This window comes from Octopus sinensis, linkage group LG3 (genome assembly GCF_006345805.1).
Source record: "Octopus sinensis linkage group LG3, ASM634580v1, whole genome shotgun sequence".
NCBI lineage: Eukaryota > Metazoa > Mollusca > Cephalopoda > Octopoda > Octopodidae > Octopus > Octopus sinensis.
Window position 1 is genome coordinate 12,713,549 of NC_042999.1, and position 23,662 is coordinate 12,737,210.

Here is a 23,662-nt window from a genome sequence, read left to right on the forward strand (position 1 = left end):
AGGCTAACTAACTCTTCTATATTATATTACCACAGCCCAAATATACTTAAAACTACATTGGGGAAATTGCATTTATGTTTTTGATACAAAACTTTCAAAATATTTAATGTAGTAACCTTTTGTAAATTCAGACACCTCCACAAGACCATGAGCAGCTCTCTCTCTCTCTCACACATAACTAAGCAGAAATGTATTAAGAATTCCCAGCAGAAATTTCATATTTACTATGTAATTCACGGTTTATTTTCAGGTTGCAAAGAAGACCACATGAGTTACAGCTATGGAGATATTGTACCAAGCAACAATACCTGTACGAATTGCATGTGTATTGAAGGTATTTCAGCTTTGCAGATTTTTATTTCTTTCATTATATATGGAACATGCCAGCTAGAACTGACTTCCATTTTAGAATAAAATGTTTTAAGATTATGGAGAGAAATATATTCATCATTATTTGTTCAGCATCTGTCACCTTTTAGTAACTGTTTTCATTATCTTACAGAATACTGCCATGTAGCATGGCTGTACGCATGTGTACGAACAGCCATGCTACATGGCAGTGAAACATGGGATGTGACTGCAGAGGACATGCATAAGCTTGTAAGGAATGAAGCCAGTATGATCCGATGGATGTGTAATGTCAGTGTGCATACTTGACAGAGTGTAAGTACCTTGAGAGAAAAGTTGGACCTAAGAAGCATTAGATGTGGTGAGCAAGAGAGATGACTGTGCTGGTATGGTCATGTGGCGAGAATGGATGAAGACAGCTGTGTGAAAAAGTGCCACACCCTAGCGGTTGAGGGAACCTGTAGAAGAGGTAGACCCAGGAAGACCTGGGATGAAGTGGTGAAGCATGACCTTCGAACTTTGGGCCTCACCGAGGATATGACTAGGGACCAAGACTTTTGGAAATATGCCGTGCGTGAGAAGATCCGGCAAGCCAAATGAGACCATAATCTCGTGGCCTATGCCAGGGGCATAACCAGCCCACTTATGCGTACCTTTTCCTTCTTTGGACACTAAAACTCTGCTTGCAATGACCTGTTGAGGCAAGTGAAATCAAAAATCAAAAATCAAAATCAAATTTGATGACAGGCGTCCGTGCTAGCGGGGTGCAAAGAGCACCATATGGGTGTAATTATTGACAGAGCGGCTAACCGGCTTCCATGCCAGTGGCACTTAAAAGGCACCATTCGAGCGTGATCGTTACCAGCGTCGCACTACTGGCACTTGAGCCCCGTGCTAGTAGGGTATTAAGAGCACCATCCGAGCGTGATCATTGCCAGAGCGGCTATCTGGCCTCCATGCCGGTGGCACGTAAAAGACACCATTCGAGCATCATCATTATCAGCATCACCTTACTGGCACCTGCGCCGGTGGCATGTGTAAAAGATTCGAGCGAGGTCATTGCCAGTGCTGCCTGACTGGCCCCGTGCCGGTGGCATGTAAAAGCACCCACTACACTCTTGGTTGGCGTTAGGAAGGGCATCCAGCTGTAGAAACTCTGCCAGATCAAGATTGAAGCCTAGTGCAGCCATCTGGTTCGTCCAACCCATGCTAGCATGGAAAGCAGACGTTAAACGATGATGATGAATACAAAGAAAATATAAAATCTTGTAAAATAACTAAACTTAAGCTTTTCAGTTCCATGGCTTTCTTTTTCAAGCCCTTTTTATATATATATATTACTGCGCATAGAAGATGTTATACTTTTTAAATTCTTGAGATACAGCTTTCCTCCCTTGGCCTTCTCCCCCTGTCCTCACCCTCCTCATCCCTTCTATCCCTCTCTCTTTCCTCCTCTTCCTAACCCTAACCCTAACCCTAACCCTAACCCTCTACTACTCCTGGTATATATATTTACTAGATTGCTGACATGTATTAAGTGTCCCTCATTGTATTGATGTGCTATTTTCTATCGTTAATAAAATTGTCAGCATTTTGGCCAACATGGGTGTGCTAGTCTATAATAAAATATAACCTATGAAAATTTATATTCATTATTGAGTGTATTGTCATTTTACTGTTTTACTCTCTCTCCTGAATATATATATATATATATATGTATATATTTCTTTATTGCCCACAAGGGGCTAAACATAGAGGGGACAAAGACAGACAAAGGGATTAAGTCGATTACATCGACCCCAGTGTGTAACTGGTACTTTATTTATCGACCCCGAAAGAATGAAAGGCAAAGTTGACCTCGGTGGAATTTGAACTCAGAACGTAACGGCAGACAAAATACCGCTAAGCATATCGCCTGGCGCACTAACGTTTCTGCCAGCTCGCCACCTTATATATATATATATATATATATATATATATTCACACACACACACACACACACACACACACACACACACATATGTAAGTCCCACCCATGCCAACAGTGATGATGATGATGTGTGTATAGGTCAGACTGGGCCTGGTGCAGCCTTCTGGCTTCCCAGACCCCAGTTGAACCGTCCAACCCATGCTAGCATGGAAAGCAGACGTTAAACGATGATGATGATGATGATTGGGGATGTGCATTGGCCCAGTGGCTCTGTTGTATCTGTATTTCAAAAGGCCAGCCTTGTCACACTGAATCTCCCTGAGAACTACATTAAGGGTACACATGTCTGTGGAGTACTCAGTCAGTTGCATGTTAATTTCATGAGCAGGCTGTTCTGTTGATCAGATCAACTGGAACCCTTGTTGTTGCAGCCAAGGGAGGGCCACGATATGAATGATTGCAGCAGGAAAGACAGACGTTAGCCATTGAGAAACACACAAAGTCTGTTAAGAAATGTTTCAGTGAAGTTAACAGTTTTTTGTGTATTTCTGCTGAATGGCCAATTTGTGCCTTCCATGCTGTAATCGTTTAAGCTTCAACACACAGTCTCAGCTCAAGCCACTTACCTGGCAATGACACCTCAGTTTTATATATATATATATATATATATATATATATATTAGACTGGACTCTCCTATTGTAGACAACAGCTGAGGGTTCCACACCTTCTTATTGAACAACCTGCACAGATAATTTTGATCAGTGATCAAATGTTTGTGCTTTCTATTAAGCTCACTCCCTCCATCAGATCAACATTGCTGGTACAGTTGCTCGTGTGCCACATGTCAGATGTCGAAATGACTGCAAAGCAACATGAAATGAAGTATTTTGCTTAAAGGTACAGCACTGCCCAATCCTGGAATTGAAACCATAATCATAAGATTGTAAGTGCAGCATCTTAACCACAAGGCCACATATCCTCACTACTATATTCAGCTAATAATTCTGCAAGCACTGTCAAGAAGTGTTAAAATTTCTAGCTTGATATGGATTAGTGATATCCAACAGTTTGTTAATCACATATATCTTCTTAACATCACTCTCATTGCCTTATATTTTCCATTTCCTATTAAGGATATTCTTACAATATATTTCAAAATATATGTCCATTCCTAACAATAAATTTGGCAATATTTTGGTTATTATATTCTAGAATATTATAATGACTTTTTCTCTCCAACTGGCAAAAAGAAAACTGGATTCTTCCCAACTCAAAGAAGTTGAATTTACCAAATTTTTCTACAGCTTTCTTGCTTGGTTTATGCATTCAAATGTTGTTCAAAATATTTGATGTTTTCTTTGGCTGCAAGAATTGATCGTGTATCATTTGTATTCTTTGACTTCAATTGTTCTATAAGTTTCTAGGATTCAAAGTTTTGTCTAAAAGCCCAGAACAGAATATTGAATAAAATAAATTTAGTTCTCAACTCTTTACAGTTTATGTTTTATTGCATTTTTGTAGTTATTTTAGTTTAATAAAAACAATAATATTAAGGAGTTCATTGCATAGCATTTGGGTGCACTACAGACAGCTCAATGAAAAAGGGTAAAAAAAGGGAGCAGACAATGTAACTACCACATATTAGGGTCTTTGCTTGGTAGTTTATATTTCTGCTGCTCCCATAAACTAACTGTTATTTATATTTAAAAAATGTATTTAATGATCCTGCAAAGAAAGAGGCTTGGAAATGCCATTATGAAAGACTGCTGAATGTGGAGAATGAATGGGAGGAGAGTCTGCTAAATGCTGATCCAACTGAGGGACCAGCTATCCAAATTGATAGTATCTTGGTAGATAAAGCAATTAAGGATATGAAGATAAGGAAAGCCCCTGGTCCATCAGGTATCACCACTGAGATGCTTAAAATATCGGGCGGTGTGGGTTATGGGCTAGTCACCCGTATAGTTAACCATGTGCTACACAAAGGAGTCATACCCAATGACTGGTGTAGCAGCAGCACCATAGTCAACTGCTACAAAGGTAAAGGCAATGCCTCAGATAGGAATAATTACAAAAGTATCAAATTGTTGGATCAGGTGATGAAAGTTACAGAGAGAGTCAGAGCCCAACTAATTAGGGTGAGAGTTAGTTTAGATGAGATGCAGTTTGGTTTTGTGCCAGGGGCAAGCACTACTGATGCTATATTTCTGCTAAGACATCTGCAGGAGAAATACATAGCCAAATATAAACCTCTGTATTTGGCTTTTGTTGACATGGGGAAAGCCTTTGACAGGGTCTCCCAATCCATTATCTGATGGTCAGTGTGGAAACTAGGGATAGACGAATGGTTGGTGAGAGCTGTACAAATCATGTACAGGGATGCTGTCTGTAAGGTGAGGGTTGGCAATGAGTATAATGAATTCAAGTTACAAGTAGGGGTTCACCAAGGATCAGTCCTCAGCCCTCTCTTATTCATCATAGTCCTCCTGGCAATAACAGAGGAAATCAAGACAGGCTGCCCCTGGGAGCTTCTCTATGTTGATAACCTTGTTTTTATAACTGAATCCCTACCTGAACTAGAGAAGTTTCAGGTGTGGAAGCAAGATCTAGAATCAAAGGGCCTTAGAGCTAACCTCGCAAAAACCAAGGTCTTAGAAAGTAGGAAAGCAAACAAATCATAAATCCCCTCAGGTAAATGGCCCTGCTCAATCTGTAGGAAAGGCATAGGTAGAAATTCCATAAGATATATGCAGAGTAAGCTATGAATACATAAGAGGTGAGCAAATATCAGAGGGGAAAACAGTTTTTGTGTGGTAGGTGCTCTGGTACAATCAACATTACAACTGTTCAGAAAATAGATTCCATCATATTTATCATATTCATAGAGACTTGGACATGGAAAAATATATTCTGTAGAAATTGTCTTAAGAAAAAAAACCCAAATCTCCTCCTAGTCAGTATGTGTGAGATGACATTAGTTCGCTGTGAATGATGTGATCAGACTGTTGGCTGTATGCATCTGTGTGTTATTATGGCTATCATAACCACTAATAACACCAAACCATTTCCACAGCATGTTTTACCCCCTCTGAGTGTACGCAACAATGTTAAATAGGACTTTATATGACTATATATTCACCGTTATTACCATCATTTAATGTCCGTGTTTCATGTGGGACTACATCATGTTCCAGTGTCTGTTTTGGCATAATTTCTATGATTAGATGCCTTTCCTAATGCCAACCACATCATAGAGTGGATTGGATTCTTTCTTTCATGCTACCAGTATTGCTGAGGTTGTCATACAGCTTTGCAAGGCTAGAAAACCAAGGGATTTGTGTGAAGGGACGAGAGAAATGGGGTGAGCAGGTTCTTGTTGTAGAGGAGCTATACAGATGCATTTAGAATAGAGTGAGAAGGATCAGCAGCCACTGCAAATCCAGGTATGAGGTGAGAACTAGGGGTGCGGGTGGGTGAGTGTTTGTAAGAGCATATGGGGTGAGAGTAAGAGATGCAGGGTGGGAGGTAGACAGCAATTGTATTATAATGTAAAAAAAAAAGAAGTCAGGTATTCATTTCTATTTCTTTCTATCAATGTTACCAATCTGTAGCCCTGTTATTATTTCTTGAAAGGTATTGTGCTCTGCAGGGAGAAGCAATGTCCCAAACTGGAGTGTCCACGTAGCAGAAATATTACAGGACAGTGTTGTCCCCAGTGTGAACCCTTCTGCGAATTCAAAGGTACAGTATTCAGTGAAGGAGAAACAGTTAAGGACTCCAACGATCCTTGTTTACAGTGCAGTTGTCAAGTGAAAGAAGAAATCAATTCTGTGGGAGAACATCATTTAGTAAGTTATATAACTTCTATTCTTCAAATATACCCCTTAAAACTAACCCCTGAGGATCTTTCCATTCTGTTAGAAGAAATAATTTTGTCTGTACCCTGTGTATTAGAAAATTGTTGATGTAACTATTTCTACTGCTATGGCATGCTGCTGTTATTGTTATTACTTCTGTTATTGTATACATATACACACGTAGCTATAGAGATGAACTATATATATATATTTTAAGGCATCCAGCTGTAGAATATCTGCCAGATCAGATTGGAGTCTGGTGCAGCCATCTGGTTCGCCAGACCTCAGTCAAATCGTCTAACCCATGCTAGCATTGAAAACGGACGTTAAACGATGATGATGATGATGATATTAATTACATCATTGTCATTTAACATGTCTTCCATGCTGGTACGGGTTGGATGGTTAATCAGGATCCAATGAACCAGAGGAGTGTGTTGAGCTCCAATCACTGGTTTGGCAGAGTTTTTCTGGTTTGATGCTCTTCCTAATGCTAACCACTTTATAGGATGCACTGGATACTTTTTTGGAGGTATCAGTACTAATGAAGATCACCTTACAATTTGCAGGATGAAAAGCCTAAGCAGGGTCCTATAACTTCAGGTGAATAGAAGAGACAGCTGATTGGACAGGCTCTGATCAAAAGCATTCTAGCCGTAACTGCCCTGATTTTTTCCTAGGTGCAGTGAAACCAGGACAACATTGGGCAAGGTTTTTTTTTTTGTAAGACAGTGTGATTTGAAGGAATATTGGTTGTTATTTCTAGAACATGGCAAAATCATGTAGGGATTTTCTCATTGGCTCACCAAGCATAGTTCAGTCCAAAGGTTACCCCCAAGGGACTAAATTAATTAAAAATGTCGCTTCACCCTTTGCACTGTCCAGAATTGCCTTATCACTGTTTCCAAAGCAAGCCTTTGGTTTTTCGACAAAAGATTAATGCTCCTTCAAAGCCTTTAAAAATTCTTTATATTGACTCTCAGTTTTAAGATAAAAAATTCCCCAATGGGTTTAAACACTGTTAATTTTGGCATTTTTCTAAATGCTGACATTCATAAATTGAAAATTCATCAGAAAAGCAATCACTACCTTCTCAAAGTTGACTCAAAACAGGTAAAACAAGAAACATTCACATGCATTTGTTCCATGAATATATTATTAAATGGAAACTGGTTTGAAGATAAGAAAAAAAAAAGCAAAAAAATCTCAATGTTTGTCTTTTAAACTGATTTCTGATTAATTTTTAGCTACCATTATTTGAACAGATTGACCAATTCAAAGACCTTTTCTCATAGCTTAGATCTGAAAACACATCCATTAAGATAACCTGACCTAATTAAGATAACCTGGCCTATTTCACTTTGGAATGTTTTGTGTTGTATGATCATGTCTTCAGTGGCTTTTATCATTTTGTTTTGTTTAATCATTTTGTTTGCGATAATATGATGCGCCCTGTCTTGCTGACAATTCCTCACTGTTGTCACTATCGTCATCATGTCTTTTCTTTTCATGCTTCCATAGGACAGAGTTTTCTTGGGCTTCCTGTTGGAAAATCCCCACTTAAATAATAACCAACTCCACACACATACACACGCATTAGATTGATCAAAATTTACGTTTCCTCATATTAACACTTTTCTCTTTGCTCAGGTCCCCAGCATACAATGTTTGTACATAAAAGACCAGTGCAAACCTACCGAATGTAGTCACCCTGCAAGGATGCCAGATCAATGTTGTCCTGTCTGTGAAAACTGTTATTATTTAAGGAGGATCTTTTACAATAATCAAAGCTTTACATTACCTGATGGTGACCCTTGCAAAGTGTGTACATGTAAGGTAAGTGTCATTTCTTCCAAATATACAGTTCTGTAGTGATTATAATAATAACAAGAGCACTCAGAGAGTGCAAACCTCTGCCAAGGCAACATCAATATCCTTTCAATGATTAACCAGAGATGACTTTTAAAATGAGAATAGATGAAATAAAGTCGACTGCTCTCACAAATGAGAATACTAAAAATGAACCAGACCACTCTCAAAAATTAAGTAAAAAAAAAGCAGGAAAAATAATCCAGAATCCTTGTCTGGTACCAGATCGATCCCAAAATCTAATCAGTACGTGCCAGTTACAAGGCCAAGCATCCCTGAAAGTTTCATCCAAATCCATCCAGCGGTTCTTGAGATATCTTGACCATGGACAAACACGACTGAAAACAATACCTCTACCTTTGCTAAGGTGGCGGTAATAATAAGGGTTATTCAATGTAGAACAGTTTTTCCCAAACTTTTCATGCCAGATTGCAATATTGCCCGCCTATTGGCCAAAAAGTGCTCCCTCGCCCACCTGTGTAATAAAAATTCTGACATTATCGACTGCATTGACCTCAAACGGATTGCTATACCAATTTGGAATATTCAGCATAATAACATCTTGAAATCGCTCCACCATGTCATCGTACAATGATTCTAAATGGTTGCAATATGTAGTTAAAGCCTCATCAATCAATTCATCTTTCAAAGAATCAAGTTGTGGAATTTGATGGAATCGACATTTTGAAATGTTAGTCTTAAAGAACATCAATTTCGAAATGAAGGTAGTGATAGATGGCGTCTGAAAGGTAGTATCGTATTCCCAAAGAGAAGTCATCGATAGAGCAGAGTCAGATGACACGTCTTTCCTGGAGCAAATATGGATCTAGTTTGTTTGGCTACCAGCATTTCAAAAATTGAAGTTTATTGAAAATTTTAAAATTTGGCACATTAATATACCTTTCGAAGCTAAATTGCTAGAATTATTCAATTTTTTCCAGAAAAATATTTAAAAAAAGTTATAGAGGTTTAAAGTTTGATAATTTTCACCCAGTCCAAAAATAGGGTTTCAAAGCTGTCATTTTGTGCGTGACTGCACATTGTGTCAGCATTCTGAAAATAGCAATTGTGTTTTCACATGAAATCATAGAATTACGCATGACATTATAATCCCTCAGAACTTTTTTATTTTCCGGAGTTTTTATAAAATTTTTGCGAACTTGTTTTCTACATGTGGGACTTGATACAATTATACCAAGAAAAAAACATTTGTGGTAGAGACACTTGATCAAGGGTTCATGCATTGAGATTGAACTCCAATCCATATAATTGGGAAGTAAACTTCTTAATCATACAACCAAGACTCTACGACCCACCCCACCTATACACACATATACAAGGACCTCTTTCAGTTTCCACTTATGAAATCATTCCTGGGCTATTGTAAAAGGAATTGAACTTGAAACCATTTGGCTGGGAAGCAAACTTTTCAAATGCCCATCCGTGCCTTTGTCCTCATCACCATTGACATCCATGTTCCATGCTGGCATGGATTGGATAATTTGACAGGATTCAGTAGGTTTGAAGACTGCATCATATTTCAATGTCTGCTTTGGTGTGGTTTCTATGCCTGGATGCCCTTCCTAATGCCAACCACTTAACAGTGTGGACAGGGTGGTTTTTCATGGTGCCAACGTTAGTGAGGTCACCATGCAACCAACAAGACTAAGATCCCCATCAATCAAATGGGGCTATAATAGAGAGGAAGACCGCTTTATGCTATGGGATGAGGGGTTAAAGTTCAAGAGAAAGGGCTAGAACAAGTTTTTTATTGTAGAGGAGTCACACAGTTATTCACATAATAAAAGGAACAGTGGGAGTTACAAGGGTGGAGCTGAAAGGAGAAAAAAGACTAAATGGTATTGATGAGATGTCAGGTTGGGCCTTGAAGATATGAGGCAAATAAAAGTGAGTGGCTGAGGACAATGCGTAAATATTTGCTTTCGTGTTTTTTTTTTAAAGATATTATAGATGTTTTCGATCTAGTTTGAATTCTTTGCCATCAAATTTGAATTCTTTTCAATCAAATTTGACTTCTTTGCAATCAAATTGGAATTTTTCAGTTGGTGCTCAAGCCTTGAAAAAGAAAGAGAGTTAAACTACATCAGCCGTTAGGGAACACATGTCTATCTTATCTAACTCGTCCAGTAGAGCCCACCAATTGGTATCTGAAAAGTTCGATGAAATAACTCATGAACACCGCCATAGCTTCTACCAAAAGATGTTCTTTTACGACGACCAGTCTCAACAAGGGGAGGTAATAGGAAAAGAATCATTTGTTTATTATCTCCCCTTGTTCAGACCGGTCGACGATGTAAATATGTTGAAGCATCTTTTGGTAGAAGCTATGGCAGTGTTCATGAGTTATTTCATCGAACTTTTCAGATATCAATTGGTGGGCTCTACTGGACGAGTCAGATAAGACAGACATGCATTCCCTTACGGCTGATGCAGTTTAACTCTCTTTCTTTTTCAAGGCTTGAGCACCAACTGAAAAATTCCAATTTGATGGCAAAAAATTCAAACTAGATCGAAAACATCTATATTTAGGTAGTGGGTAGTGATTTTCTTCATAACGAGTTCTGGGCTTAGCTGACAGTACCTGGTATGGGCCCCTGTCCAGGGTTACGGAAAGGAGACAACCTTCAAAGAAATCTGGAGTGATGCCCCGTAGGCAGTTTAGTGTTCAACTCGACACTCTTCTGGCAGCTTCTGCAACCAAGCTGCTTCCAAACATAATGCTCTGAACTCCTTTGGATTACGTCAGTAAGGTCGAGAGAGAAATCCTGACGATTGGGCTACCCAGGATTTTCTTGCATGCAGCCCAGGCCTGTGCAAAACTGGGGAGGAAACTGGAAAGGACATGAAATATAAAAACCAGACTGGATTAGTTTATGCGCAACTCCATTGCCTTCCGAGACAAAAGGATGGCAACAACAACAATTTGGACAAAAGTAAGAGTGTGTGCGTGTGGTTAACAAGTTCACTTTGTAACTATAAGGGTTTAGGTCAATTCCAGTGTGTAGCACTTTGGGAAAATGTTTTCTACCACAGCCTCAGATCAGCTACAGAGTTGTGGAGGAATTTGATAGTCTGGAAGTTTATTGGAGGGACTGTTTTGGTTTCTGGGAAGTAAGATTAAATTTGTAGCCTAGTTTAATATCATATCACCACCTGGCCTGAGGGTGTTTTTAGCAGTCCACATTGTTGCAAGCATTCAGGCTAGATATCTGGTTTGAGGATAGCTTACTCTCTTCCTCCCTTCCAGTTATGGAGGCCCTGCAAAAGATCATAGGTGTTGCTTTTCCTCCAGTGACTGAAATAAAAAAGCTAAAAATTCTGTAAAAATTTTTTTTAAATTGATAAAATAGTGTTTGACTTAATTCATGTTTTGTTTTGTTTCTTGAAGGATGGAAAAGTTTCATGTAAAAGAAAGCAATGTCCGTTTTTAAATTGTTCAAATCCTATGCAACTTCCAAACCAGTGTTGTCCAGTCTGTGAAAGTGGTTGTCATTCGGAAAGAGGTTCTTATTATTTAGAAGGACAAAACTTCGATGACCCAGAAGATGACTGTCGCACATGCATCTGTTTAGTAAGAAATTTCCTTCTTTACTTTTTTATGATTTCACATGACAAAAATTCAATTAGATTTCTTTTGGTAAACTCTAGACCTACTCATTCACTGGAGATTATAACTGTAGATTCTTTTAATGAATTATTGATCAGTAGTATACTAATCTGATTTTGATTTCACTTTATGAAATGATATAAAATAGTTAAAAACATTTAGTAAAATTAATTTGATGACAAAAGTCAGTAGACTTTGTATTATAAAAAATTTGCTTCCATTTTGTAAAACTAAAGTTATATAAAAAAAAAATTTGACATTTCTCTTGTAGAACAGACAGATTATTTGTAGAGTTAAAGAATGCCCTCCAATCTCATGTTCTCACCCAGCTCGAGAAACTAACCGCTGCTGTCCAACTTGTGATTTTTGTGAATATGACCGGAGAATCTTCCGAGACAAGCAAAGATTCTTTGACCCTCGACTTCCAACAAGAACATGTGAATGTTTGGTAAGTCGAACACTTTCGTTATTTCTTTTGAAACAAAAACTCCCTTTGCTTTGAATTAAATTTTGAAAATACTGAAGACTTTAGTAAAATAACTTTTGGTCTTTATTAAACTGATGTTTGGAACATAAATTAACTTGAAATTTTGATTTAGATTACTTTGGGAGATTTGTACCCTAGCATCAAGTGTGATGTTAGGCAGGTGTAAATGTGCACCTGCTTTTCATTTTTTTCTGGAAATTACGTTTCTAGACCCAACCTTTTGCCTAAATTCCACCATAAAAAGATCCCATTGTAATTCAGCAATTGCTTAATGCTACCTTATATCTTCTTATGTTACTAGAATTTCTGCTCTCCTTCCTGTTGGTGCTTCAGAGAGATGTTCTTCTACTTCTATCTTTAAACCATATTTATCTCTGGATTTCTTTTGTTTTTTCTGCAAACAAATCTCTGCTTTTTACTTTTAAACTTATAATCTGGTTGCTATTTCATCAGTGTTTTGATGTCCACTTTTCCATGCTCGGATGAATCACATAAAAATTGGTGTGGCAGATTTCCTATTACCAGGTGCCTTTCCTGTTGCCTTGCCAACACTAATCTCTTTCCAAGGAAGTTAATATTTCTCTCCAGACATCATTTTCTTGGAAGATTGAAAACGAATGATACCACTTACCTGATGTTGATGCTCATTTACAACTATCACCTGACATCGATACAATGAGGCACTCTCTCTCTCTCTCTCTCTCTCTCTCTCTCTCTCTCTCTCTCACACACACACACACACACACACACACACACACACACACACACACACTTACTTACTTCTTTTGGTTTTTGTCAACCAAATCCATTCACAAGGCTTTAATCAACCCAGAGCTATAACAGAAAACATTTGCTCAAGGTACCATGCAGTGAGACTGAACCTAGAATCTTGTGATTGGTAGGCAAGCTTTTTAACCACACAGCCTAACCTGTGCAGTTGCTCTGAATTATGAAATCATAAATTTTCACATATTATTTCATGTTTTCATTAAATGTTCATCCCTCTTGTCTGAGCTTATCTAAAATTATTCTTTCATTTAAATTTTCCTTTCTAAAAGAATAAGTGCAAGTTAACTTCCATTGGAATATAACTTATTTAATAATAATGATGGGCTCTCCCTTCCAAGACAGTGCATGTGTGTTCAGATTTTTCTGAACGACCTATAGTGATGTATGTGTTCACTCCCTCCACCAAATTGGCATTACCTGAACAGGTGCATGGTGTACCACATGTCAGGTGTTAAAGTGATTACAGAGCAACCAACGTGAGATGAAATGTTTTCCTCAAGAACACAACACACCGCCCAGTCTAGGAATTGAAATCATGATCTTGCAATTGTGAGTGTAACACCCAAACCACTAGGCCATGCATCCTCTTAATAATGATAATAAATGCCTTGATGCAGTACCAGGCAGTGGCTCTTGTGTGGCTTCTGACCATAACTGATTGGAAGTGTTATCATGTCCATTGTTTTGTCTTGGTATAAAAGATGGGCAACAGCAAATATTCTGCTCAATACCACAGATTTGCTTGTCAGTTGTTTGACCTTAAACCAGTTGAGCATGACAATCTGTGCATCTCTGGTCACAAGATGGTGGGGAAGTATCATAGCCATGTGTTGAGAGGAAGTCTTTGGAGTTTGAATAATTCACATCTGGGAACATGAGTGTTTCATTCAACATCCTTAAACAACCCTTATTCAAGGACCATTTGAGTGGGATGGGCTATTCAACCTAAAGAAAATTCCAACTGGGCCCCATCTGCAAGGTCATGCGCTGTTTATCTTGATATAAGATCACCATCTTATCCATGTGTGGTTGTGATTGCATATACCTGGTGTACTCTTATCAGACGGGTAGTCATGATGGTTGTATTGAGCTTCGTATAATTGTACACCAGTGTCATTTTGATGGCATGTGCTGCTCTCTCACTCAGTAGTAGTAGTAGTCATCATCATCATCATCATCATTTAGTGTCCGCTTTCCATGCTAGCATGGGTTGGACGGTTCAACTGGGGTCTGGGAAGCCAGAAGGGTGCATCAGGCCCAGTCTGATCTGGCAGTGTTTCTATGGCTGGATGCCCTTCCTAATGCCAACCACTCCGTGAGTGTAGTGGGTGCTTTTTACGTGCCACCCGCACAGGTGCCAGACGGAGCTGGCAAACGGCCACGGACGGATGGTGCTTTTTACGTGCCACCGGCACGGGGGCCAGGCGAGGCTGGCAACGGCCAAAATAATAATAATAATAATAATAATAATAATAAAAAGAGCATGAAACAAGTGAAATAAATAATTAGAAGTAAGAAGTAACTTTTCAGAATTAATTTTTGTGTAATGTCAAAAATAAACAATTTGAAGTTATTTAGATTGGAGCCTTTCATCAAAACATCATGGTAATTTATGTTCCAAACACAAGCTTCATAATGATAAAGTTAATCTTCTAAATCCTTCCCAATTTTCAAAATTGAAACAAAGGCAGTATATTTCAACAAGAATATGATTATTAAAGAGAGAAACATTTTTTTTAAAATTTCAGGCTGGTTCCGTTGTCTGTGATGCAGATGGTTCAACTTGTTCATATGAAGGGAAAACTTACAAAGAAGCCGAGGTTTTCTTAAGCCATAACGAATGTGAAGAATGTATCTGTCAAAACTCCCAAGTCACCTGTCAATCAGTCTCTTGTCCTGATTTGCAATGTCAGCATCCGGCAAACACTGATGGCTGCTGTCCTTCCTGTTACAGTAAGTGGTTTTCTTCTGAGTTACCAGTGCTTGCCAGCATGTTTATCTTTTTATTTGGTGGGTGATGCGGAAACTGGGGATTGACAAATGGTTAATAAGGGTTGTACAGGCCCTATACAGAGATGCCATTAGTAAGGTTTGGGTTGGTAGTGAGTATAGTGAAGAATTCCGGGTAGAAGTAGGGGTCTACCAAGGATCAGCCCTCAGCCCCTTCTTGTTCGTCTTAGTCCTCCAAGCAATTACAGAAGAATTCAAGACAGGTTACCCCTGGGAACTCCTCTATGCTGATGACCTGGCTCTCATAGCAGAATCACTACCGGAACTAGAGAAGAAATCTCAGAGGTGGAAGCAAGGTTTAGAATTGAAGGGCCTTAGAGTCAATGCCGCAAAGACCAAAGTTCTAGTAAGTAGGAAGGTGAACACATCAACACCCCTTCAGGTAGGTGGCCCTGCTCAATCTGTAGAAAAGGTATAGGTAGAAGTTCCATAAGATGTACCCAGTGCAAGCTATGGACACATAAGAGCTGCAACAACATCAGAGGAAGATTAACCGGGAAGATAGCTTTCATGTGTGACAGATGCACAGGGGCAATAAACACCACAGATGCTCAGAAAACAGATTCCATCACATGACAAGGGGAGAAACTAGAAGTAGTTCATAGCTTCTGCTACCTAGGTGACCAAGCCTGTAGTGGGGGTGGATGCTCAGAGAGTGTTACACTAGAATAAGAATAGCCTGGGCAAAGTTCAGAAAGCTTTTACCCCTACTGGTGACAATAGGGCCTCTTGTTCGGAGTGAAAGGTACATTGTACGATGCATGTGTGTGAACTGCCATGCTTCATGGCAGTGAAACATGGGTTGTGACTGCAGAGGACATGCATAGGCTCGAAAGAAATGAAGCTAGCACGATCCACTGGATGTGTAATGTCAGTGTGCATGTACGACAGAGTGTAAGTGCCCTGAGAGAAATGTTGGACATAAGAAGCTTTGGATGTGGTGTGCAAGAGAGACATTTGCACTGGTATGGTCATGTACTATGGATGGTCGAACGCTTTAGATAGGTACAAGATGTTTGAAATCCTTAAGCTCTATGGGATACCAGACAAAATCATTTCTGCGATCAAGGTCCTCTACACAGATACATCTTCAACCATCTTAACCCCTGACAGAGAAACATCATCTTTCTCAATCAAAGCCGGAATACTGCAGGGAGACACACTCGCCCCATTTCTTTTCATCATTGTTGTTGATTATGTGCTACGTATGTCAGTTGATACCATCTCTGGCAAGGGCTTTGAAATAAAACCAAGAAGAAGTTCCAGACACCCAGCTGAGTACTTGACAGACACTGACTTTGCTGACGACATCGCTCTTATCAGTGATTCTCTCTCCAATGCCCAGTCTCTTTTACAGTCTCTTGAACAAGCCTCAAACTGTGTAGGTCTTTACCTCAATGAGGCCAAAACTGAATACATAAACAAGTGCCTGTCCAACAGTGATTGCATCATCCATACTCTCAACAATGCGCCCTTAAATATGGTTTCTGATTACAAATATCTTGGGTCATACATATCATCATCTGCAAAAGACTTTCTAACTAGAAAGGGTATGGCCTGGTCAGCCTGTAATGACATGCATAAGATCTGGTCATCAAATCTAAGTAGAGACTTCAAACTTGAAATATTCAAAGCCACAGTCGAACCAATTCTACTATATGGCTCAGAAACCTGGACGTTATCAAAGAAGCTTGAGAGGCGGTTGGATGGAACCTACACTCGCCTCCTTATGAGAGCTCAAAATCTCTCGTGGAAGCGCCATCCAACCAAAATGCAAATATATGGGAAACTACCACCTGTATCATCTCTTGTGAAAGGTAGGAGAGTCCAGTTTGCTGGACATTGTTGTAGAGCTGAAAAAGAGGTAATTTCTACTCTTCTCCTCTGGAAGCCATCTGCTCACGATACCAGAGGGCACGCACTCTCCTACCCTGATGTAATCTCCAGGGATACAGGCATCCAGCAACAGGACCTCCGTAATGCCATGATGGACCGTGAAGTCTGGCGTAGCATGGTAAATTCCATTGTCTCAACCACGGTCGAACAATGATGGTGATGATGATGGATGGATGAGGACAGCTATGTGAAGAAGTGCCACTCCCAAACAGTGGAAGGAATCCGGGGTAGAGGGAGACCCAGGAAGATGTGGGATGAGGTGGTTAAGCATGACCTTCGAACGTTGGGCCTCACAGAGGCAATGACAAAAGACCGAGACCTCTTGAGATATTCTGTAACTGCGAAGACCCAGCAAATAAAGTGAGTCCATAGATGTAACCTACACCAGTGTTGCATAACCAGCCTACTCAAAGGTACCTTGGATCATAGGGCGACATGCCATGCTTGAGGAGACCTATTGAGTCAAGTACTTCAACATTAACATCAAATCAAATGGAAATTGTAGTTGTGGTCCCCATGCTGGTGGCATGTAAAAAGCACCATCCAAATGTGGCCGATGCCAGCACCGCCTTGACTGGCTTCTGTGCCAGTGGTATGTAAAAAGCACCATTCGATTGTGGTTGATGCCAACCTACTCTGGCCACTGTGCCGGTGGCATGTAAAAAGCACCCACTACACTCTCAGAGTTGTTGGTGTTAGGAAGGGCATCCAGCTGTAGAAACACTGGCAGATCAGATTGGAGCCTGGTGCAACCTCCTGGCTTCCCAGATGCCAGTCGAACCGTCCAACCCATGCCAGCATAGAAAACGGACGTTAAATGATGATGAAACCTTACAAAAAAGTATTTTTAAAAAGAGGGTAAGGGGACATAATGTGTGGAAATAGAGTGTTGATGGTGCTGTTTCTGGGGATAGTGTTGATGAATGGTGGTAGTGGTTGTAAGAATCTAGGGACAGCTGAATAGCAAAAGGTCTTCAGAAAAGAATCCTACCCACTTTCAAGTGTTTTGGTCCTTAAATGATATCAATGAGAAATTGATCCAATAATACCACGCAAATTACTCTTTCATAGTTTCTGTTCAACACTTATCTTTTAATTTTGAAAAAAAACGAAAAGCTTTGTAACCACTTAGGTGTGGCTGATTGGACAGTTTGACAGGATCTGACCAGCTGAAGGGCTGTTGAGGCTCCCTGTCTGTTTTGGTGTGGTTTCTATGGCTGGATGCCCTTCCTAACGGCACTTTACAGAATGCACCAGGTGCTTTTTATGTAGCACCAGCACCTACAAACCCATGAGATTATGGATCCTTAGCTGGAGAGGATTGCAGGGGATGATCCTGTAAGCAAGGACAGCCATGCTTTTACTTAGCTTGATGTGTCTTTTCCAGCACAGCAAGCCACCAGGAGTCATGGTTCCTTGACATCCCCTCCTGTGACTCCCATCAGCTGTAGATCCTTTCTCACCACTTTGTCCCATGTCTTCCTGGGTCTATCCTTCCACACGCACAATTAGAAATCTGCACTTCTTGTTGCAATTGTCTTCATTCATACACATTACATGGCCATACCAGTGCAGTCTTCTCTCTTGCACACCATATCTAATACAACATATACCCAGTTTTTCTCTTAAATCACTTACACTCTGTCGTATATGCACACTAACATTACCCATCCAGTGGAGCATACTGGTTTCAGTTCTTTCAAGTCTTTGCATATCCTCAGTAGTCACAGCCCATGTCTCACTGCCATACAGCATAGGTGTCTGTAAATGGGCATGATACAATCTGCCTTTCACTCTGATGGAGAGGCCCTTCATTACTAACAGAGGTAGTAGCTCTCTGAACTTCACCCAGTCTATTCTTATTCTAGCAGCTATGCTTTCAGAACAACCTGCCCCACTACTAACTTGGTCCCCTAAGTAATGGAAGCTATCTACTACTTCTAGGGATCTCCCCCTGGTATACGAGAGAGTCTATTTTTTATGTATTCCTGGTGTTTAATGTATCCACACATCTGCCACATGTAAAGATTACCCTCTCTGTTAGTTAGCCTCTGATATTGCTGCACCTCTTATGTGTCCATAGCTTACACTGGGTACATCTTATGGAGTTTCTCCCAACACCTTTTCTACATATTGAGCAGGGCCATCTCCCCGGAGGAATCTGCAATTTGTCATTTTCTTACTTATCAATACTTTGGCTTGTACTAAATTAACTCTAAGGCCCTTTGATTACAGTCTGTGCTTCCATACCTGAAATTTCTTCTCTAGTTCAGGTAGGGATTCAGCAGTGAGAACAAGGTCATCAGCATATATTCCTCAGTTATAGCTTGGAGGACTATGATAAATAAGTGGAGGCTAAGAACTGAACCCTGGTGGATTCCTACTTGTACACTAAACTCCTTGCTATATTCATTGGCCACTCTCATCTTACTAACAGCCTCCCTATACATGGCTTGGACAACTCCCACTAACCACTGATCTATCTCTTGCTTCTGCATTGCCCCCCAGATAAGAGATCAGGGCACCATGCCAAAGGCTTTCTCCAGGTCAACAAAAGCCAGAAACAGGGGTTTATTTTTGGCCAAGTATTTCTCCTGCAGTTGCCTCACCAGGAAGATGGCATCAGTGGTGCTTCTCCCTGGCACAAAACTGCATCTCATGTGCTAACTCTCTTCTCAATTAATTGAGCAGACATAAAACAATGATGAGGATGTCTTTTTTTAATGTAACTACATGTTTAAAAGAGCTGCAAGTTAAAATAAAATGTTCAATAATATGGAGTTCAAATTTAGATGATTGAACTTACAGCCCTTGTGTATACATAAATGTGTGTGTGTATCATCATTGTCTACCTTCCATGCTGGCATGGACAGTTTGACTGAGTTTAATGAATCCTGCTCCAATGTCTCAGTCTTGGCATTGTTTTTATGTCTTAGATGCCATTCCTGATATCAACTACTTTACGGCACATATAGGATGCTTTTTAGCTTTGTGGCATCAGCACTGGTGAGGTGGTCTTGTACACAGCAAAACTAAAGAACTGACATACTGAAACAAGAAGAAAGAAAGAGAGAGGGGGGTGGGGGAAGGGGATGATTCTAGGTGAGTTGATGAAGTCTAATGAGAGGAAGAGATTTGTTGTGATGGTGGAGAAGGAGGCAGGATAAAAGCGTGAGTGGGTGGGTGAGGTGTGGATCCATCACTCTCATGTGGAAAAAGTAAATAAAGATTGAGAGTGAGGAAGGGGGTGTGAGCTAGGAGGAAAGAGATTAAAGCATGGATGATCTGATGAGGTGGGAGAGTGACATTCCTGGTTAGGAAAGAGTTGGGAGTATTGTTGGAGACTGAGGAAGACATGGGATGAAATCCTGAAGAACAACCTCAGTATACTGAACCTTTCAGGTGAGATAACAAAGGACTGAGATGTCTGGCACCCTGCTGCAGCCAAGAACACCTGCACTCCACAGCCCTGGTCCCTTTGGTGGTGTTAAGCATCTGTGTGGCATCATGTAAAAGTGGCTGTGTGACACCATATAAAAGCACCCATGCGGTGCCACATAAATGTGCCTGTACAGCGCCATATAAAAGTGTCCATGCAATGCCATGTAAAAAGCACCCAGCACACTCTGTAAAATGGTTGGCATTAGGAAGGGCATCCAGCTTTAGAAACCATGCCTAATCGGACTGGAGTCTGGTGCAGCTTCCCGGCTTTACCAGCTCTTGTCAAACCATCTAACTCATGCCAGCTGGGGCAATGGATGTTAAATGATGATGATGATGATAAGAATTCTTATTTATATTTATGTTTTGTTCACTTTGTTTTACAGATTGCACATTCTCTGGCAACAACTTCCAAAATAAAGAAGTCTTTCAGAACCCACAAGACACTTGCAGTACTTGCCAATGCCAAGAGGGCACAGTTGTATGTAATAAGAAATTCTGTCCAACTTTGCACTGCACTCATCCCAACCAAGAGCCTGGAGAATGCTGTCAGTCATGCCAAAACTGCAACTACTTTTCCCAGACCTATAGGGATAGCAAAGTATTTGCCAACCCAGAGAATCCTTGTGAAACTTGTCACTGTGAGAAAGGATCAGTGAGATGTCAGACAAGTCAGTGTCCCCCAGTCTCATGTACTCATCCTTCAAAACAAAACACTTGTTGTCCTAAATGTGCCAGTTGTGATTTTGATGGGCATGAGATTCAGGACAGGCAAAAGTTTGCCCATCCGGCTGACGAGTGTCAAATTTGTGAATGCATGGAAGGCAGTGTGATATGTACTCAGAAAGAATGTCAGCCAGTCACCTGTAATAACCCAGTTATTAATTCTTGCTGCCCAGTTTGTGCTGACTGTCTTTATGAAGGGAGAGCTTTAAGAAACCAACAGAGGTTTGCTCACGAAACGGACAGTTGTCAAATATGCCAATGTCTTGATGGAAATATTCACTGCACTGTTGAGAAATGTCCTGATGTGGAATGTACTCATCCTGCTAAGAAACACTGTTGCAAGGTATATTCTTTTAAACAATTTTAATCTCTATTTTCTAAAAGAAGTTTCTTTTATTGTTTTTGCAGATTCTACACGGTGTGTTTAGCACTTTTGTTCCTACATTTCGGATGAAATACATTTATTTCAATTGATTTTGAAAATAATGATGATGTCATTATTTACCTTTTTGTTGCCATATTTTTAATGAAAACACTGTCTTTGTTCCAATTAATTTTTAAAATAATCAAAAATGTAGTAAAATCACTTTGTCGTTATTTATCGGGTGTTTGAAACATTAATTGACATGAAATTTTGTTGGAAACTTAATTTAGATCACTTAAAAACAAGAAGCTTGTAATATAGAACCAGGTGTGGTTTCAGGTGGGTTGGTATCAAAAGGATTAATTGGTAGAATGTAGCAAATAGCTCTTTAAATTAATTACTTTCTTTCAAATGGAAGTTGTATGTTGAATGGCCTAAACCTTAGACTTGTATGCTGTACTATAATTATGATTGGGTTGCGACTAAAACATACAATGTGCAGCATATCCAAATTGATTTGTCAAATATATTTGCATATTCAGCTCCCTACATTTATAAGTTTGAGGTTGCTTCCCTACTTAAAGTTGGTGGCAGAAGTTTTCAGTTATCATGTCTGTTGTTAGCTGTCAGGACACTGTATTCTTCAAAAATTCTATGCTTCCCAAAATTCATCAACACTACTCCTGATGTGCCCATCCACCCTTTCCTCTTTATGGCTCTTTTACTGTTCACTTTGCCATCCATTTGTATTTTCTTCTGTGAACTATGCATATATTTTTGTCTTTCATTGCTGACTTTCTTTATATTGCCATTTTCTGTACCTTCTTTTTTTTTATCCTTTTCTGATGAGTTGTACTGCACCTGTGCATTCTTCTGTTTTTATCTCAGGTTTTTCTGCAATTCCTAAAGTGTTGCATTCATAGCAGGCTTACTGCCTGCAGTCTACAGTATCATGTTGTTTGTTCTTTTCAACTATCTAATATGTCCCTGATTTTTCTGGCCATGCCAAGGAGGCAATCCTTTTGTAACGGCCCTTTCTAGGCACTGTTTTTTCTTATATTCCGATTGATGCTTTCTGATACTGTCCTCAAGGACTCAACAATAATTGGCACTATCTTCACATTCCATAGTCAGGCTATCATTTATTTAAGAGGATTGTATATGTTTCTTTTTTTTTTTGCCTTCTTTCTCAGAATATACATAAAATTTTTTTTTTTTACAAACTGATTAAAGTTAGATATTTATAGCTGTTGTCTTTTTTGTAGATAAATATATTTCATATGCATTTGAAGTGTATAAATATATTTTGTTTGTGTGACCTGACACATAACTTGTGCCTTGAAAAAATCATCCAATACACTTTGAAAATTAGTTGGCATTAGGAAGGTCATACAACCATAGAAACCATGTTTAAAACAAGACTTTGGAGACCAATGTAGCCCTCAGGCTAGTTGGATCCTGTTAAATCTCCTAACCCATACCAACATGGAATATGAATGTTAGCTGGTGATAATGAGTTGTAATTATATTTAATAAAGCAGTGAGATGGCAGAATCGTTATCATGCCAGGCAAAATGCTTTGTGGCATTTTGTCTGTCTTTACTTTCTGAGTTCAAATTCCACTGAGGCTGACTTTACCTTTCATCCTTTTGGAGTCAATAAAATAAGTACCAGTTGATCACTGGGGGGTTGGTGTAATCGACTTAGCTCCTCCCCGAAATTGCTGGCCTTGTGCCAAAATTTGAAACCAATATATTGTAAATAATAAATAATAATAAACTAACTTGAAATAGCTGAATATTGTTAATAAATTGAAACATCTGTAAATTCTTTTTATTAAAAAATAACAGATCCAGCTGATGGGAGGCAGGGGGTGCATAATAAAAAGTTTGAGGGTAGATTTAAAAGAGTCTTCACTCATAAACAAATAAACAGCATAAATGTTGTTGCTGCTGTTGTCAGCTGACAGAATCATTGGGCAAAATGCTTGGCTGCATTTCTGCCAACTCCAGACATTCTGACTTGAAATTCATCTGACTTCAACTTTACCTTTCATCCTTTATGGTTAGTAAAATAAGTACCATTGGAACACTGGAGTTGATTATAATTAACTTATCCCTTCCTTTAAATTGTTCACCTTGTGCTAAAATTTGAAGCAATTATCAATATTATTGTTATTCCTGAGTTAACGATGTCAAATCTCAGTTCCTCCTCAACACCTGTGCCATTCTTGGTATTGCTGCCAACTATGAACTTCCTACGAAGTTTGGTATTTGCAGATTTTCATACCAGAATATTGCTTTCTTTGAGATGGTT

General features: G+C 39.5%; 1 protein-coding gene across 7 annotated transcripts in view; it reads left to right on the forward strand.

The window, feature by feature from the left end:
• Positions 1 to 23,662, forward strand: part of LOC115209298 (kielin/chordin-like protein) — a 195,844-nt gene that overhangs the window by 113,898 nt on the left and 58,284 nt on the right. For all 7 annotated transcript variants that reach the window (XR_004998145.1, XR_004998144.1, XM_029777635.2 and 4 more), the window contains 7 exons: positions 251 to 334; positions 5,913 to 6,127; positions 7,787 to 7,972; positions 11,415 to 11,597; positions 11,905 to 12,081; positions 14,658 to 14,862; positions 20,643 to 21,325. Coding sequence is in view for 5 of the 7 variants with exons in the window: in XM_029777635.2 (XP_029633495.1) it covers positions 251 to 334; positions 5,913 to 6,127; positions 7,787 to 7,972; positions 11,415 to 11,597; positions 11,905 to 12,081; positions 14,658 to 14,862; positions 20,643 to 21,325 (1,733 nt within the window). In the remaining 2 variants the exon portion in view is untranslated. The remainder of the gene's footprint in view (positions 1 to 250; positions 335 to 5,912; positions 6,128 to 7,786; positions 7,973 to 11,414; positions 11,598 to 11,904; positions 12,082 to 14,657; positions 14,863 to 20,642; positions 21,326 to 23,662) is intronic.